This window comes from Cydia amplana, chromosome 5 (genome assembly GCF_948474715.1).
Source record: "Cydia amplana chromosome 5, ilCydAmpl1.1, whole genome shotgun sequence".
Classification (NCBI taxonomy): Eukaryota; Metazoa; Arthropoda; class Insecta; order Lepidoptera; family Tortricidae; genus Cydia; species Cydia amplana.
In genome coordinates this window covers 7,547,615-7,567,070 of record NC_086073.1, presented here as the reverse complement: position 1 = coordinate 7,567,070, position 19,456 = coordinate 7,547,615, and the positions used below count along the sequence as shown (strand labels likewise).

Genomic DNA, 19,456 nt, shown 5'->3' with positions numbered 1-19,456 from the left:
TAATTTGAAAAATGCCCTGCGAGGTTCACAGGAATTAGCAATTTTAGTCAATTTATAATTGACGGAATGTACACACTTAATCCTAAGTAAACATATAAACAAGCGTAATTACAGATCTTTTTGTATTACAGCTCAACATTAACTTAAAATAAATAATAGTTCAATAAGAACACAAATGCACGTAAAAAAATAGATCACACACAGTCAATTTTTCGAATGATCATAATTCTTTCGAGTCTTCTGGTAAACAGAGAAAGAGTTTAGACGTAGCCGTGTTAAAACTGTGTACTGCGCTGAGGAACCAGAGGGGTTTGTTCTGCCATTTGATGAAAATGAAATAGACGGGTATGCCGAGTAGGGTGAAGGAGAGACCTATGGCGAGTTGCTTCGGGTGTGCGAAGCAGGAAAGGATTACTAGGAAGGTGCAAACGACGAAAAAGACGCAGGGCAGTATGAGGCTCACTCGGATGGGCCGTGTGGCCTGTGGGCGGGAGTATCGCAGCCACAGGAGGCCGGTGACGCTGCACAGTATAAAGAGCGCCTCGACAGCAGTCACCACCACAACCAGCGCCTCCACGTCGTTCCACACCAGGATCACCAGCGTCACCAGGCACTGAAAATAACAATACTTAACAAAATGGTGTTCCATGCAGATGACGCTGCGCTGAAATAAGTCCAGTTCCACAAAACAACGCTAATTTAACTTTTTTAACGATAAATAAGTTAATGCCATCTCAGAGTAGTTCCATGCATTTTGTTCGAGGCGTAGACCTTTTGGTTAAAGTAACTTAATTCCCCGCCCTGGGAGGAGGCGTTGATCACTTTTTCTTTCGTAAAGGTATGTCATCTAGGTATTTATAACTCAACTCAGGTCTCTGTTGCATAGACACTAAGGCCAATTTGAACTTATACGCTTTAATATCAAAATTATATCTTAATCATTTATCTGTCATTCATTAAAATTATGTCCTAATCATTTATTTGTTATCAAAAATCTGTCTTATTAATATTGTTATCATTCGCGAGTGCATTTCGAATGACGAGACGTACGAAATGGTCACGAGCGTAACATAACAAATTGCTTACGTATATCGAGATATTTTATAGTATCTAAAATACTTGTAATCACGAACGCGAGATACATTGCATAGTTTCTATTATCCACACCTATTTACTTTCTCTAATGAACGTATCGTGTTTATATTTTTCCGTTCTGATGCTGTGTTATGTTAAAGCAAGTGCCAATAAATTAATAATTGAATTTAATTGGATTTCAGCATAGTGTATGTTTATTATACTTATTTTCTTTCACTGAAAAATGATATCTTCGTATTTATTGCCTACATGTGTCTGTAATAACGGTTCTTACCATGAATAAAAGCGAGGGCACAGGCGTTAACCTCTTCACATCAATGAGCGATATCGCCAACGGCAAGTTCCCGTCTCGAGCCCCCACGAAGAACAGGCGAGAAGATGCATATATAGCCCCGTTCAGCGAGCCGAGCGTGCACAGCGCCACGAATAGGGACATGATCCATCCCCACGAGCCCAGGATCTTGTCGCTAAAGGTGATGGCCACGGCGTTCGACGACAGGATCTCGGCGTTGGTCAGGACGGCGAAGAATGCTACGTTGGTCAGGGCATACACGGCGGTCACGACGGGCAGCGATATGCAGATGGCACGGGGGAGGTTTCTGAAAAAAGGAATTAAATTTTTATTGATAGTTCGAATCGGACCCAGTCTGAAGCAAGCTGTAGATTTCAAAGTGTTAGGGCATTCAACAGCGGCTTTTGGCGGCTTAGAAATAGTAATGACCCGGTTCGAAGGACCAATAAGATTATAAAGTGTTTTTAATATGAAGAACTTTAAGTATCGAGTATCTGCCTTATTTAACAGGTTCTTTTGCAGTCATGGAATGTGGATTTTAACCTAATTACTATAACGTAGTAGGCGCTACAAAAAAGAGAAATGAAATCGGGTAACTCATATGAAAATTATTTTCAAAGCATAAAGCTTTACAAGAATAGATAACTTACTTGTAAGGATCCTTTAATTCTTCCGTTACGAAATTTAAATAATTCCATCCAGAATATGAGAACAAGCCCGAGTAGAACGCGATGGCAATTTCGCTGGCCTCGGTCTTTGTGCCTTGCATCATGCCCTCGAGGTTCTCGGTGTGGCCGTGGAACAGGTGCACCAGGCTGGCCAAGAAGATGAGCAGCAGAGCCAGCACCTTGGCAGCGGTGAACGAGTCTTGCAGCCGCGTTACCCATTTCACGTTACCGCAGTTGATAATTGTGAGAAAACCTGGAAATTTAAATAATTGCATTGGGTAGTTTAAAAAATAATGGGTATAGAGGTAACATTTGGGATGACGCTAGGAGGATATCGCAAGGCATGTCTAAATACTGGGCACATACACATTTGTTTTATTTTTTCATTGAACTATGGAAGTTGTCTTGCGATTTTTCCCACAGTACCTATAATAAAATAACTATAGTTTATCACAACTCGTAACATAATATTTAATTTCTATACGGCCACAGGTGTTATGAGTGTCATCACGAAACATCTGGCCCTTGACAGCTTGAAACTGGCTTAAGGTCAACCGGGGCAAAGGCGTCACTGTTTTTTTTTCAATATTTTATTATTCTCCTTTATTAAAATTAAAATGTTTCACAAATCGCAACAGTTGATGAAAGGTAAACACGGAAAAAAACTATTAAATATTAGGTCAAACATGTTTTTGTACTTGCGATGCGCTGTTTATAAAATCCGTAAATATCCACTCTACTCATATAATTATAGGAGGATACATTGCATGGTCATATATATACCTACTACGTGGTACATCGTTGTTTGACGTTTCATTTAAGAGTAGCTAATGAGTCAATTTGCTAATTTGACTCTTTAGGAGTTAGGAAACTGCATGGCCTATTGTCACAATGCCAATGCAGTTTTACTTAACGTGGATTGCTAATATCCTTTATCGCCGGGTGCTAGGGCAGTGATACAGACTTACAGAGCCCGTACCATGAGTCAATGACAGTGTCAAAACTGACATTTACGCTATCGAGAACGTAATTTACTTTCTATACATCTCGTTTGCACTAATATGCGAGCGAGATGTATAGAAAGTAAATTACGTTCTCGACGGCGTTTATGTCAGTTCCAAACTTATGGTAGCCGTACTGGGCTCGGACAAGTGCCCTTACGCAACTGTGTGTTCGCCAAGATAATTCCGCACAAGTGTGTGTTAGCGCGATGCGGGAGGAAGCGCCCATTATCCTGTCAGCCGCAATCAGTGCGGCCACCGACGAGCGACAACGCGTTTTAAAGACGACTGTCCCTCGTTGACGGGAACAGCGGGAAATTTGCACGTTTACTAATTACCATCAGCCACCCGTACGTGGATTATTTTGTCATAGTGTCAATCGATCTTGTCTTCTGTTGTGAAGACCCTGGGCTATTTACTATCAAATAAAACGGTATGCCTACTTCTTAACTTTTTTACAGGGATTAAAAATATAAAAGACACTACTAGTACACACATTAGACACACTAGTACTGGCAATGTTGAATACCTAAGGTAGAGGTTGAAGCATTTTGTAAAACAAACTTCGCAGAGAAAATCACCGGCCACTTTGACAATAAAATCAACAAATATATGTATATATTCGAATTTAAACTGTTATATATATGTATATTGTCGGTCTATACTTTTGTATACTTAACATGTGAAAAATTTCCCAATAAGTAGGTAAGCAAACGCGCTCACGCCTCCTATCCTATCCATGATTGGAATAAAAGAAGCTCAATTTCATGGGCAGCATTGTCCATCTAAGCAAACTTTCCGGGAATTTAACCAGGGGAACATTCCAAGGGAAAAGTAAACTGACAACGGACAACGGGACATCACTAGGCGGTCACGAGGACTGGACCACACCTCGATTGACGAAGACCGATGCCTCTTCGCCTAACCGAGTACTACGTCCGCTGGACACTCCCTTTATAACACCTACAGCGTCATTCGGATTTTAAATTGCATACCAAAGTGATTTCGGTATCATTACGTCCCACTCGCATGACTCTCGTATTGGTAGGAGTAATCAAATTATGTTCTTCTAAATATGCTGGATGGATGTTTTGTTATCCTAAAAATAGTGTACAATATACGAGTATAACTAAACGTCAACATGGCCATGCATTTTTGTTTTTGTTGCAGACAAGGTTCAATATAACGCGAATTTCTACAAATGTATCACATTTTATCAGTAATTATTTGAATGTTGAATACCTACCAAATAAATAAGGTCCAAACTTATTTCGAGGGAGCACAACCGTTTCGCTGGGGTATCGATAATAACGACTCGCCCCGTGGTTACGATCACAATAGGGATGATGACACATGTTGAATTTTATAACAAAATCTAGTAAAGTAGATAGCAAATGAGCAATTTATCACAATATTGTAGATATTGAAAAATATATGGAAATAATACAAAAATACAGAATCTGAAAGTTTCAAAACATAAGTTTTTTTTTAACTTTCAAAAACGAAATTAGTAAGGATACCATTCGATTCCTCACATTTTATCCAAAAAAAGATTGTATAGCAACTATATACATAAACGCAATATTTCACCGACAAAAATGCGATTTCCTTGTTTTGTTCATACTTCAGGATGCGATCTCAGTGACCTTGACGTCACGTTCATATAGCGTTTTGTTCGGGGCGTTTCGCGAGTGAAGTACGACCGTTGGACTTTGACTATCATTTCTGACTTTTGTATTGATTTAATGCAATGGGTCCCATTTGATCCTAAAAACAAACCCGATCGATTGATACCATAAATGAAAATTAGTCATGTAGCCTATTGGTGTACGTACCTACTTATTTCCAACCAACAACTCTTGCACTTCTTGGAATGTCGATCCATGTCTGAGTATTTAATTACATGAAATTAAATTCATCTGTCGATGTCGGCGGCTGTGATACTTCTTTATGGAGAGCACGCATTAAATTACCGGTGTCAGATGGACCAGTTTATGGACCTTTCCTTTTGAGATCGGCTTGTCCAGGAATGTGATGAGCCAAACGTGTTCTCTGTAGGTATATTTTGCACAATATAATTTTGTAGGCCAATATAAGAGTGATGCCCTTACTTCCAAATTGCAAATAACAATATAACAGAATGATTTTGTTACGTGTAACCATACTCTGAGAGGTGAACAAGTTGTTTAATATTGGGCCAACCCTGAAATAGTATCAAATCATCTTGAAAAGAATATTTATGCCCGGGGCAATTATAAAATATACGCATTAACTGCCAGCAACCGCCAGGAGGGCGCACTATCCGTAGTCGCTTTTCACTACATACGGTTTTTCCCATGTTATCGGCTGTGTTAACAGGGGAATAGTTTGCGCACATGTTTTATAATCATCAACAAGGAGATGAGATTTTGGTTCTTTTGTTTTAGTACGAGTAAGTACCAATAGGTCAAATAGCTTTGAACATTCTAGATTTCTACTAGCTACCTACTGAAGTGTACAACAAAATTACCAATAGGAAATACAAATATATTGGCTATAAACTAGAACTAAAATCGTTTTCGATAAAACAGCTAGAAACAAAAGAATAATCTAAGAGTACCTAGTTTCTCTTATCGATATTATGTTATAGCTTAATGAGAACGACAACCATTAAACGCTATATTGTTGGTTAAACTACGTAAAGAGTAGCAACATAATGTGGAGTAAACAAGTATATTATTTACGCAAATCTTCCTTATTATTAAGACTTTTGTCTTTGTTATTAAATGTATCAATAATAAATTAATACTTATTACCCAGTTTATTACCACTTATTTCCTTAAATTTTAAGGTATGATTAATGATGTTGTTGAGTCGGGTAAGTAAGGTGTCACGTCACGGCTGGTCCAGAATAGGTATTTTAAGGGTAACATTCCGTTTCTGACCGCAGCAGCACTACTGGTACTGAACGCGTCGCTGTTAGGTACTGTCAATTTCCATAGTAAAATGAACAGTAGTGTAGCTGCGGTTGGAAATGGACTGTCACCTTAATTGGAGGGGATAGCGACGAAAAATAAAAAAAATGTGTAACAAAACTACTTACAAGTAAGGACTGCAGCTATAAGGCTGGAGGCGGCCTTGGGAACGTCGCAGACGGGCCACAAGGGCTTCAGTATGTTCTCTGCGAAGGTGATGGCCGTGATGGCGTTGGCCGTGGGCACGAGGATGAAGAGAGCCACCCACAGGTACAGGAAGCCCGGGAGAGGCCCGAACGCCTCGCTGATGTAAGCGTAGTCTCCCCCGGACTTGGGGATCATTGTTCCTGAAAAAGCGTCAAAGTATATAAAAAAAATTAAAAAAATGTATATAAATATATCAATTGTTTTCTATAGACGTAATAAAAAAGCTAACCTTTTCATTAGAAGGCGTAGGTTAAATAAGATAAATATGAATGGATTGTTAAGACGAAAGGGGGCGAGAACGCTTGCATACAAAGGTAGTCTCCATTTTCCTCTCGGGATCTTGACATTATAGAAAATATTTTTACGCAATTTGATGTGTATTTATTTATTACTAAAGTAGGTACCTACTTCCTATTGTTTTGTAAAATGTCGTTAGGTCAATGTTAGGTCTAATAACTAGGTACAGTGTATAAAGAGCAAATAAAAAAGGGGCGTGTAAGAAACAGAGACCGCGGTATTCGGAAAACAAGATCCGTTCTAGACTAGAGAACGATACGATATGTACTAGATACGTTGTAGTTTACATTTCAACCAGTTCTCTTTTGCACAGCTCAATTCGGGCAAAAATGTCACTTTTACGTTAAAATATCGTAATAATATCTTGTGGAAATCGTTCAAGAGTAGGTATCTTCAGAATCGCGGAAATGTCAAATTTGACAGGCTAGATCTTAAAATTATCGTTATCGTATCTTGGTGATGTCTAATAGATGTCTAGTTCAAAATCCGAATCGGGCCCAGAGTACCTAACTAAACATTTCTTTAACTATCACTGATGAGATCACATGGAAAGTGACTTTTTAATATAAATATTTATCGGCGCAAATGGTTCAGGCGGAGTATGTCACTTTCTTAGGACGTCACATTCTGAGTTCGTCACTTTCTGACTTTGTCATTTTCTGAGATCGTCACATTCTGAGTTCGTCACTTTCTGATTTTGTCACTTTCTGAGATCGTCACATTCTGAGTATGACACTTTCTGAGGACGTCACTTTCTGAGTACGTCACTTTCTGAGAACGCCACTTTCTGAGGACGTCACTTTCTGAGTTCGTCACTTTTTTAGCATAGGTACGATTTAACAGTATAATATACCTGCACGAAAGATGTATACTGCCAGCAACCAGATCAATAGCTGTTTGACATACGGTCGCTTTTATATCCTACATACCAATACCAATCTCTGTTTGCCTTACGCCTGACTCGTAGAGAATTCCATTTGGCAAAACGTCCTATGTGTCGTGCAATAAAGTGAAAATAGAGAAATAAATAATAATAAAAAACAATCTAATTATGTTTCAATCAGAGTATTTAATTCAGAATAAGTACTTAGAAACTACAAGCACCAAAACATTTAGCCACAAATTGGAGTTAGGCCGGCAACAGCTTCGATTCAATACACATAAATGTATCGCACAGTAGGAACCATGATTTTATCATTCTCCGCTGTGATTAGCTCGTGAAGGTATCACGGCAAGCTCGCTGACACCAGTAGAAGGTCATAATTCCAACATATTTACGTACATTTAAACGGACTGCCGCTCCTTTCGTGACAACATATTCTTCAGCATACCGCGTCTTCTGTCATGTCTCCATAAACTCAAACGTCTTTTTTTCTGATGATAGTGTAAATTTTGGATACCTATCTGCGTATAAAATCAGCATTGCAGTTTTATTTCAGACAATATTTCTTCTCGTGTCATCTGTGGAGAATAGGCGTCAATGGATTTTTTCTTCAAAGCGTTGCCGAATTTCAGAATATATGTTCAGCCATCAATCACTTCTGTGTATGGATGTGTGTGTGTATGTGTTCTTCTCTCATAGTTCTCATGTTCTTTATTTGTTTGTTTTCTTCCTATATAGGTTACACGATGAATTTTTAAATTATTATACATTATACTTTTAGCCTGACAATAGAAATCTAGCATGTCGCCGATTTGACAACGCTGATTTTTTTTCTATTTAAAATGCGAAACTACAAAAAGGTTATATATAGTTTGAGGACTGTCTCATTTCAAACATAGACAGAGATAATCATACTATCTTTGTCTTACTCTAGTACTAGCACCCAAAAGAAAAGGATGCGTATAGTTTGTATTGTTCTTATTTAATGACAAATTGGTTTAACCAACTATAATTTGATAATATGGTGCGCTAGCTTCGACCCGTGACTTCATCTGCGTGGAAATATGGTGATAATAATTATAGCTGGTCAACCAAATCTTGTCAGTAAACAAAGGCGCGAAATTCAAATTTTCTATGGGACGATATCCCTTCGCGCCTACATTTTTCAAATTTGCCGCCTTTTTCTACTGTCAAGATCTGGTTGACCAAGTATATGTCCTTCCCCGGGCCTCAAATCTTGGGGAACGAAAATTTGATTATTTTTGCGCTACGACGTACGGTTTAGGAGATACAGCATTATAATTTTTTTTTGGTTTTTTTTTTATGTCTTTTTTGTTTTTTTTTTTTATATTAATTAGGGGTTTCTTACAGAGGAATGAAAATTTTATTATTTTTGCACTACGACGCACGGATTAGGAGATACAACCCATAAACCTTTTTCTTTCTTTTTTATTATTTTCGTTGTTTTTCGTGTTTTTTAAACATCACTTACGGGTTTCAAAGGGGAACGTAAATTTGATTATTTTTGCGCTACGACGCACGGTTTAGGAGATACAGCAGTATAAAGTTTTTATTTTGTTTTTTTTTGTGTTTTATTTTTAAATATTAATTAGGGGTTTCTTACAGAGGAATGAACATTTTAATATTTTTGCGCTCGGTTTAGAAGATACAACCATATAAACATTTTTCTTTCTTTTTTTTTCGTGTTTTTTAAATATTACAAGGGGTTTCAAAGGGGAACGAAAATTTGATTGTTTTTACGCTACGACGCGAAGGACCTAATTATTGTTTATAAATCATCATCATCATCATTATATTTCCACGCGGATGAAGTCGCGGCTCGAAGCTAGCGCAACATATTATCTAAAGTCTATTTTTTTATTCCGTAGACTGAAATGACAGTTAATTGTATGAACATGAAATGTCATTTCATACTATTAACTGTCATTTCAGTCTACCGAATAAAAAAATAGACTTTACAGTCCGTTAACTCTAATGACCTTCGGATTTTAGAAAAATACTTACATCGGGTATCGGCGGTAACACGCGAAGGTGATACTGCTATTCTGCTTTCTTACTCACTCACAAAAAGTTTTAAACTTACCGCAAAAAGTTAGGGATACCTATTGTCTCAATGTAAAATAAGCCCTAATTTAATGACGTTATGCTTAATATTTGGTTGATGACTATATTGCTATTTGACTTTTTGTCATATTCTATATAAAATAGAATCAGAATTTGAAAGCAGAACGTCACACCGTCATTTACTACTTCTGGCTGAAATTATATAGAGTGGTAATAACAGTCACATTTTTTTGTAGGTAAGTAAGTATATTTTATAGTTTGTGTTTTTTATTTTATCTCTAGTTTTAATTCAAATTTACTTTAAAATAAAAGAATAAATTAAAACATTAATTTTAAATTTAATTTGTAAATATACAGTAAGTACTTAAAAGTCACATATTTTAATGAATTTAAATATTTACTTACCTACTAGTTATGGTGGTATTAACTACTCTATACAAGGTGGTACAAACCTCGATGTCCAAAAATTTTTTTTAGATTCTTCAGTAGTGGGCTATCAGATTACTAATTTGGGAACTTTCCACCTCGGTTCCTTTGACCGGCAACTCTGTCAAATTATGATGTTATTATGGTGTTAAGGTCCCTTTTTAGAGATTTTCGTAAATAACTCTTGAACGGTGGCCCGTAGCAAAAAATGTTCTACTACATAAGTAATCCATATAAAATTTCCTATAAAAAAGATTCAGTACACTTTTTCGCTAGGATCAATGTTTAAAATATATTAAAGTGGGAAAGTCACGTATAATTTATTCTAAGGTTGTTATTTTTTAGTTTTTCGCAAATAACTCGTAAACGGTAGCCCACAGCAAAAAATTATCTTTTACGTAAATAATCTATTTGAGATTTCTTATAAAATAAATGGTACTTTTTTTCGCTAGGTTGATCCTATATATAATACAGATCCGTTATATAATACAGTCCGTTAACTCTCAGAATGAAATTCGTTTTTCGGGTAAAATCGGACGTAATCGCGTAATAGAAAAGAGAAAATATATTAAAAAATATATTAAAAAATATATTTTCTATTTTCTATTACGCGATTACGTCCGATTTTACCCGAAAAACGAATTTCATTCTGAGAGTTAACGGTTGGTTAACGGACTGTAAGTATAGTTGGTCAAACCAATTTGTCATTAAATAAGAACAATACAAACTGTACTTATCCTTTTCTTTTGGGTGCTAGTACTAGAGTAAGACAAAGATAGTATGATTATCTCTGTCTATGTTTGAAATGAGAGAGTCCTTTGACAAACTACTTATATATAACTTTTTTGTAGTTTCGCATTTTAAATAGAAAAAAAATCAGCGATGTCAAATCGGCAACATGCTAGATTTTTATTGTCAGGCTAAAAGTATAATGTAATAATAATTTAAAAATTCATCGTGTAACCTATACATATAGGAAGAAAACAAACAAATAAAGAACATGAGAACTATGAGAATATGGATCACTCCATACGCAGAAGTGATTGATGGCTGAGGCTGAACATATATTCTGAAATTCGGCAACGCTTTGAAGAAAAAATCCATTGACGCCTATTCTCCACAGATGACACGAGAAGAAATATTGTCTGAAACAAAACTGCAATGCTGATTTTATACGCAGATAGGTATCCAAAATTTACACTACCATCAGAAACAAAAGACGTTTGAGTTTATGGACACATGACAGAAGATGCTGAAGAATATGTTGTCACGAAAGGAGCGGCAGTCCGTTTAAATGTAAATATGTTGGAATGACCTTCTACTGGTGTCAGCGAGCTTGCCGTGATACCTTCACGAGCTAATCACATCGGCGAATGACAAAATCATGGTTCCTACTGTGCGAAACATTTACGTGTATTGAATCGAAGCTGTTGCCGGCCTAACTCCAATCTGTGGCTAAATGTTTTGGTGCTTGTAGTTTCTAAGTACTTATTCTGAATTAAATACTCTGATTGAAACATAATTAGATTGTTTTATTATTATTATTTATTTCTCTATTTTCACTTTATTGCACGAAACATAGGACGTTTTGCCAAATGGAATTCTCTACCAGTCAGGTGTAAGGCAAACAGAGATTGGTATTGGTATGTAGGATATAAAAGCGACCGTATGTCGAACAGCTAATCTGGTTGCTGACAGTATACATCTTTCGTGCAGGTATATTATACTGTTAAATCGTACCTATGCTAAAAAGTGACGAACTCAGAAAGTGACGTCCTCAGAAAGTGGCGTTCTCAGAATGTGACGTACTCAGAAAGTGACGTCCTCAGAAAGTGTCGTACTCAGAATGTGACGATCTCAGAAAGTGACAAAGTCAGAAAGTGACGAACTCAGAATGTGACGATCTCAGAAAGTGACAAAGTCAGAAAGTGACGAACTCAGAATGTGACGTCCTAAGAAAGTGACATACTCCGCCTGAACCGCGCAAATAAGCAAACATAGGCATGCCATTCTGTTATCGTGTAACAGTAAGAATGTCTAATGTAATTATTTTTCGTAGTATTTTATTGGAATTTCAACGTTATTACTCTTAATTACCAACGAGTGTTTAGAGGTAGAGCGCGGTAGAGCTAATATTATAGGTAAACAATGTCATTTGTTTGATAAAGTACATAAAAAATAGATTTTGTATCAATATTATTTGGGTAAATCTGTTTTAGAAGTGAAAACTTCTTTAGCGGCGCTGTGCACTTTTTGAGGTGGGGAAAAAATGTTAAACTCGCGACAGTACCGCGACGTGACCGTAAGACGGGCACGTGACCTGATGGAAAAACTGTTACAATGTCATTGAGTTTTCACTTCTGCCGGCACTCCCGGAGTGAAACCCATTGTTTTTTTTAACAAGCTTTTATTAGGTCGACCTGTATGTAACTAACTATGTAATGGCATTTTGCAAGTTAAATTTGATCCACTTCCCGGTTTCCGATTGAGCTGAAATTTTGCATACCTACCTACACATGTAAGTCGGGTGACAATGCAATATTATGGTACCATCGAGCTGATCTGATGATGGAGACAGGAGGTGGCCATAGGAACTCTGTGATAAAACAACGCAACCTAATTGTGTTATGGGTTTTTAGAATTGTCTCGATGAGTATTAATTGTCTGTCGTAAGAAAAGTACAGTCAGCGATAAAAGCTTGTACCAAAAATGAAATTTTTGCCAAAAACTTATTTTGTTAATTGTCGGTAGGTAAGCTATTAGTACTCAATTAAGAAAATGTAACCAGTGACGGTGAGACGTCCGGTTTGCGAGGGCACGCGCTATGCAATTAAACTCAACATTTTACGAAGGCCGAATATACCTATTTGGTGGGAAAATTTTCGGGTTCGTCCGAAAAATAAGTAAATATCCATAAAAGCACTAATCATTGCATCCATCAAAACATTAGTAAGTATTTAAAATCACGTAATGTTATCTTACTCGAAGAAACCTTTAAAATTATCGGTTACTTTTACGGCTTTATAAATCAGATTGTGTTGTGGCCGATATTTTTTGTACGCTTTATTGAGTAATGTATTTTTGCAGGTGAATTTCGTTCATAAAGTGGGAATGCACTTTTGCAGCTTGCTGAAACTATGCCTTTTCATGCCGTACCTATGAATTGTGACACTTCTGCCACACCCACACCTCGGACACTGGCGATCAAATGTATGAAACAAACGCGTTCCTACGCACACAGCCTAAGCTCTTGTAGGTGGAACGCGTACCATGCTTGTGTGAGTGAGATAAGACATGCTAGGGTACTGTGAGGTAACCGAGAGCGGGTAGCGGCACTTTCAACGGGAGGCAGGGAGTGTCCATACTGTACGCTAGTACTCTTTATTATGCTATGCTTCTGCTAAGAATAGCGTATCAATCGTCAAAGAAGTGTTGTGCTTTATTGCTTGGGCGCGGCCTACAAAGTACAAATAACCGGCTGAATTGATCTTTTGTATTCTTTGGATGGTCGGACCGGAATTATCTTATTGTCGTCTATTTAAAGCCTGGGTAAAGATTTTAAGATGTTTATTTAGGCGGGTCAGAAATCACCTACAATGTGATTTCTGGTACCTAAGCTTTATTTTAACAACTTACAACTCGCGGTTCAAATATTACCCTAACTGTATGGCAGAATATGTAAAAATAATGCAGGGTGTGTAGCTCATGCATCGTTTGCCAAATTAAAATGGCAGTTAGGTTGGGCCATTTGCTAATTTCTCAAGCCTCCAAAAAAAACTTGACCTATTTTTAATATTTGTTTTGGAAAATCCCGATAGTTAATGTGCATAACTTTATATTAGTTACCAATAATATGCGTTATGTTTCTTATGTTATACGGCACCATACAATTACTTGCAAGTACTCTAGTTTTTTTTTGTGACCCTCAAAAGTTTATCAAGATTCAAAGGGGCTCTACTGCGAAAACCGAAATTCGCAAAATGCGGGGATCTTTCTCTTTTACTCTAATGAAGGCGTAATTAGAGTGAAAGAGAGAAATGCCCGCAATTTGCGAACTTCGATGTTCGCGGTTATAGCCCAGAACTTAGTTCGGTCGAAGGTTAACTTCGATTTACAATAAAAAAAACTAATATCGTGTTCTTACAATCGGTTTAAAAATGTCTCTACACTCGCGTGCTAAGCTAAGAAACGAAATCATCTGACATTGTGTTTGGTTTCTCCGCTCAATAACTTTTCCAATTTTCATGCAATCCTGAAGAAAATGATATGGTTTAAAATGAAAGATGATGATGATGAATAATATAGCCTATAAGAAAAATACAAAATTTTCATCTGTTTCAGGTTTGACGACTGAAAAAACCCGTGTTTTCTAAGAATAGACAAAAAACGCTCGGAAAAATTATAGATTTTTGTAGTTTTTATGCAATTTTTTTTTATAAAACAGGAATTTTTGTGCAATATTTCTATTGATGTACAATATTATCAAAGACACCTTTCATGAACATTAATTTGCCAAATTAAAAAACCGTAGGCACATGACTTTTTTATGGTCTGCTATGATAGCGTATGATCAGACTCGACACGATGTAAAATAACAATTAATAACGATATTATCAGAGAAAGTTGTGTAAATTAGGATCCGCACGAGTGTTTGTATAGCTTTATCGGTCATGATAAATTGGTATGATAGTGATACTCGTAGTGATCGGCCAGTGTAAAAAAATGCTATACCTATAGGTCAGGACCGAAACAATAGGTAGGTGTGGTAACAAGTTTCTATATGTTTTACAGACATTGTAATAAATAGCATGCGATTTTTGATACCTAATTGCCTCACTAAGTAGGTGAAACAAATTCAACCGATCGATCAAAATCAAATGCCGCAATGAAACACAAATCGCATGTAGTTATCGGTGAGGTGTGTAGAGGCCCTCAGTGCAACTGCGTCCTGCGTGTCCAACGCTCGCTTGTTTCGAGCTCTCTGCTCAACGCTGCTCTGATCTGGGGGCCTAGCCAACATGACAATCATTGATAGAAAACGTCAATAAAGAAACTTAAAAGCACCTATGGAAATAGTCACGTGACTTTTACATTTTTTTGCTTGGCGTTTGTCGATTTACGATAGTCATTTTGGCTAGCCCCCCAGGCGTTCTCTTTTACTGATTTGTAATAGTTACATTACAAAACTGATCGCGAAAAACCGATATAGGTATAGCACTACGGCTACCATCAGTTTGACACTGACATAAACGCCGTCGAGAACGTAATTTACTTTCTATACATCTCGCTCGTACTCGCATATTAGTGCAAACGAGATGTATAGAAAGTAAATTACGTTCTCGATAGCGTAAATGTCAGTTTTGACACTGTCAATGACTCATGGTACGGGCTCAGACCGTAATAATCTCGAGTTAAAAAGCGATTAATTACTTACACCGAAATGTTACAAGTTGGTCTTCACCTTTATGAACGATTACATTATGTAATATAATATCTATACATTTTATTAAAAGGAAACGAGAGCTAGTTTATGTACCACCAACTTGAATTTATCGTATTTTCGTTCAGCTTATGATAGGGCCGTGTCGTACGGCTGCGATCGTGACCCACAAATGGTCTCGCCGGAAGATCAGCGCTGACTTTCGGGTCAGTATTATGCTGAGGCGAGCCCATTTCGTGGTAAACTTTAACGCTTTCCATGTTTTTGAATATTTGTAGTTTTTAGTTATTCTCTTGTATGTAATGTTAGTTTTAAGTTTATCACGAATAAAATACTTGATTCTGAATCGTATTTAATTTAGGCACATGTGCATATTTTCATGGGATTATTTGTGTAAACGGCTAACATTAGTAGCGTTGCTTACTGTTGCCAAATTACACAATAAAAATAGAGTTTTATACGATGACGTTTACTTTATTGTGCCATTGAACTTTTAGCTAAAATAATCATCAGTTTATATGAAGACAACTGTACGGCTACCATCAGTTTGTCACTGACATAAACGCCGTCGAGAACGTAGTTTACTTTCTATACATCTCGCTCGTACCCGCATATTAGTGCAAGCGAGATGCATAGAAAGTAAATTACGTTCTCGATAGCGTAAATGTCAGTTTTGACACTGTCAGTGACTCATGGTACGGGCTCTAGTAAGTACCTACAGTAAAAGTGTTTAGTTTAGATACGAATTTACGACGTTATACATGTACTTACATCCAAATAAGGTAGAGTCATAATTTTAAGTCTCATTATATCTACGGACTCTACGGTTGACAGTAATTGACATACTTTCGTCAGTTTCGTGATTGGTTTGAATTTTAACTTGTGATGGGCCAAACCCCAAACTAACCAAACTTTTGTCGAGTAGTTGAACCATTTTACCTGTAGAGTCTGTGCGGAAAGAGAAGAGTCGTAGAATGTATTGGGCCCCATACATTTCACGACTCTTCTCTTTCCGCACAGATTCTATCTCAGTAATTATACAGACAGACACATTACATATACTGAGATACCTATCAGTTGTCCGCGGACATTACATTGATCAGTGAAACCTGTCGAAATGTCGAAATTAAACCAATTTTTTATAGCCAAATTTTAAATGTAACATTTTCAAAAAGGTTACAAATGTGCTCTTCTTTTTTTAACTATATAGGAGGTAAACGAGCAGACGGATCGCCTGATGGTTAGCGATTACCGCCGCCCATGGACACCTGCAACACCAGAGGGGTTGTTAGTGCATTGCCGGCCATTAAGATGGAAATATGTACACTCCCTTTTTCTTCGTAACGAACTTTGACTGTCTTACACACCTATATTTATTTCGTAAGTACATATGTAGTACACACACACTGTCGTGTTACATTCTGAATGCAAAATTGTTAATTGTTATAAATATTCAGATGTTTAGCCGGCACTGCACAGAGGCAGGTTAATTCCGTCTGTTGTCGCATGCGCAGTAGCTTAATGTCGGACACGTGTGGAGAAAACTTGCCACACATCAACACATGGGTATACCTACACTCAACCCAACGGCCGAGGGTTGGACCCCCGGGGTTGCGAAAATACCTAACGACATCTAAGTACTTATAATATTATGGCATTGTCGTGTCGTTTGCTGTCCCTGTCTGGACTTCGATTCGAATTCAGAGTGGATTTGGTTTGGAAGTTAGTATTTTAGTAAATATCTACTGCTGCTGGATTAACTGTGTAACATAGGAATTTAACAAATCCCTACTAATATTATAAATGCGAAAGTAACTCTGGTCTATTGCCTCTTCACGCACGGCTTAACCGATTTAGATGGAATTTTGTACGGCCTGGGAAACCGGTATAGTTTTTCTCAATCATCAATCATCTTGCCACGCTGACGAAGTTACGGACAGAAGCTAAGTAATTATTATTAATTTTATTAAACTGCTTTTTAGGGTTCCGTACCCAAAGGGTAAAAAGTTAAAAACGGGACCCTATTACTAAGACTCCGCTGTCCGTCCGTCCGTCTGTCACGAACCGTGATAGCTAGACAGTTGAAATTTTCACAGATGATGTATTTCTGTTGCCGCTATAACAACAAATACTAAAAACAGAATAAAATAAAGATTTAAGTGGGGCTCCCATACAACAAACGGGATTTTTGACCGAAGTTAAGCAACGTCGGGCAAGGTCAGTACTTGGATGGGTGACCGTTTTTTTGCTTGTTTTGCTCTATTTTTTGTTGATGGTGCGGAACCCTCCGTGCGCGAGTCCAACTCGCACTTGGCCGCTTTTTTTGGAATCAATTACTACTATTTCGTAGTTTTTACTATTCGATGAGTTTACCAACTAAATTTCAAACCGTATCGAATTGGTTTAAGTACCTACCTAACTTTTGTTACGGTATTTTTATAATACTTACGACTAGACTCTACAAATATCCTGAAACAAAAACTGTAGCAAAGCGGGAGGGAAACACAATTTCCTGAAAACTTGAAACAATTGGTCCAACTTACGCGAGGACGAGGACGAGGCGGGACGTAAATAGGTACCTACCCAAAAAGCTAAATAATTTAAAGAGTTTATGTACCTAGTATATTACTAGACTTCCTATAACATTATAATATAAAATTACCAATTAATGAAAAAATGAGGAAACTCAATGTTAAAGGAAACCTATCCTCTTTAAATAACCACAATTGTTTGACATGAATACTGTAGCGCCTTAAAACCACGGCTTAAAACACTGCTACTTAACTAAGCCGGTGACATTTACATTAGTAAAAAAATAATAATCTAGAGCACGTTCACGTACGTAAGTATTTTATGAGGGTACAATTATTTATAGGTATTAAAATATTAATTAAAGCTTAAATTTCTTAGACAGAGTTCGGTTTTGCGAAGGTACTTTTACATGACCAGTCCAGCTCGCGGGTGCAGCTCTATGAATTGGGGCTTAGCGATGTAAACAAGGTAGATAAATATTAAGGTCTGTGTGTGTATACAATAAATTATCAGCAATCACTCACCTAACTCTCCGTAGCACAGCGCCCCGATCATAGAGAGGAATCCCGAAAGGATCCAGACGATGAGGGCCATGCCTTTGGAGCCGGAGTACCTCAATGCCATTTTTGGCGACACGAAGATGCCAGAGCCCACGATCACCCCCACAATAATGGCCACCCCGTTCATCAGGCCCAACTCCTTTTTCAAGTGTAGACCTTCGCGCGACCCCTCAGCTTCTTCAGACTCTCCGCCGACCTCCATCACCTTCGGTTTTAGTCCTTCCGAGGCCGACACTTTCGCCATTTTAAACGTTTTATTTAATAAACGGTAAACAAATCAATTCTTTCAGTATCCGAACACGTGGTTACAGCGCCGCGATTTTAATCATAATGTTAATTTTCCGAAAAACTAAGCGGCGTCAGACAAACATTGCATCACTCGGCGCGGGCCGGACGGCGAATGAGCGGGAACCACCACGTGCGAACGACACCATAGAAACGCCATGAATTGATAAAGTAGCAGCGGTCAGGCTTTACCACAGCTGATAACACGAACATTAATGATTACTACACACAATGTTCTATTTGCAGGTTAAAATATGCAACACATTAAAAGTTGTAAAAATCCACTCTACTGTAAATTACAAAGGAAACAAGAGATCGATTGCATTTTTTAAAATTTATTACTTGTACGTCAGGACGTAATATTTGTTTAGTTATCAGATGATGCACATCACACGAACGTTAAACGTTACGCACACCTACTTTACTATTCCATTAAGGTTAGCAGTAACCCCACTAAACGCGACGACCGTCTACCGGCGAAGGACGATTCAATGCGTAAAATGTTTTATGTGAAGCGAATGCTCTTTAAAAATATGTCTTGTGACATAGTCATAAAGCTGAGATTAGCAGCGAGCATCGGTTTTTGTGAGTTCGCTGTAAAGTTTGATCAACTGGTTTTGGTTCATCTGTCTCTGTCTTCCCGTAAGTACACTCATTTGGCATAATTTCCACGGACAACTTGGCCATCTGTTCGATAAGCTGTGTGGGGCACTAGGGTCTTGATCACGATG

The 19,456-nt window shown here is 37.6% G+C and overlaps 1 protein-coding gene across 1 annotated transcript; it reads right to left on the bottom strand.

Moving 5' to 3' along the window:
- LOC134647977 (large neutral amino acids transporter small subunit 1) lies at window positions 1-19,225 on the bottom strand. Its single transcript, XM_063502397.1, has 5 exons — window positions 18,405-19,225; window positions 6,139-6,357; window positions 2,038-2,308; window positions 1,370-1,694; window positions 1-613 (listed from the first exon to the last, which is right to left on the bottom strand). The coding sequence occupies exons 1-5, from the start codon at window positions 18,682-18,684 to the stop codon at window positions 221-223; spliced, it is 1,488 nt and encodes a 495-aa protein (XP_063358467.1). The 5' UTR covers window positions 18,685-19,225; the 3' UTR covers window positions 1-220.
- Window positions 19,226-19,456: the final 231 nt, after the last annotated feature.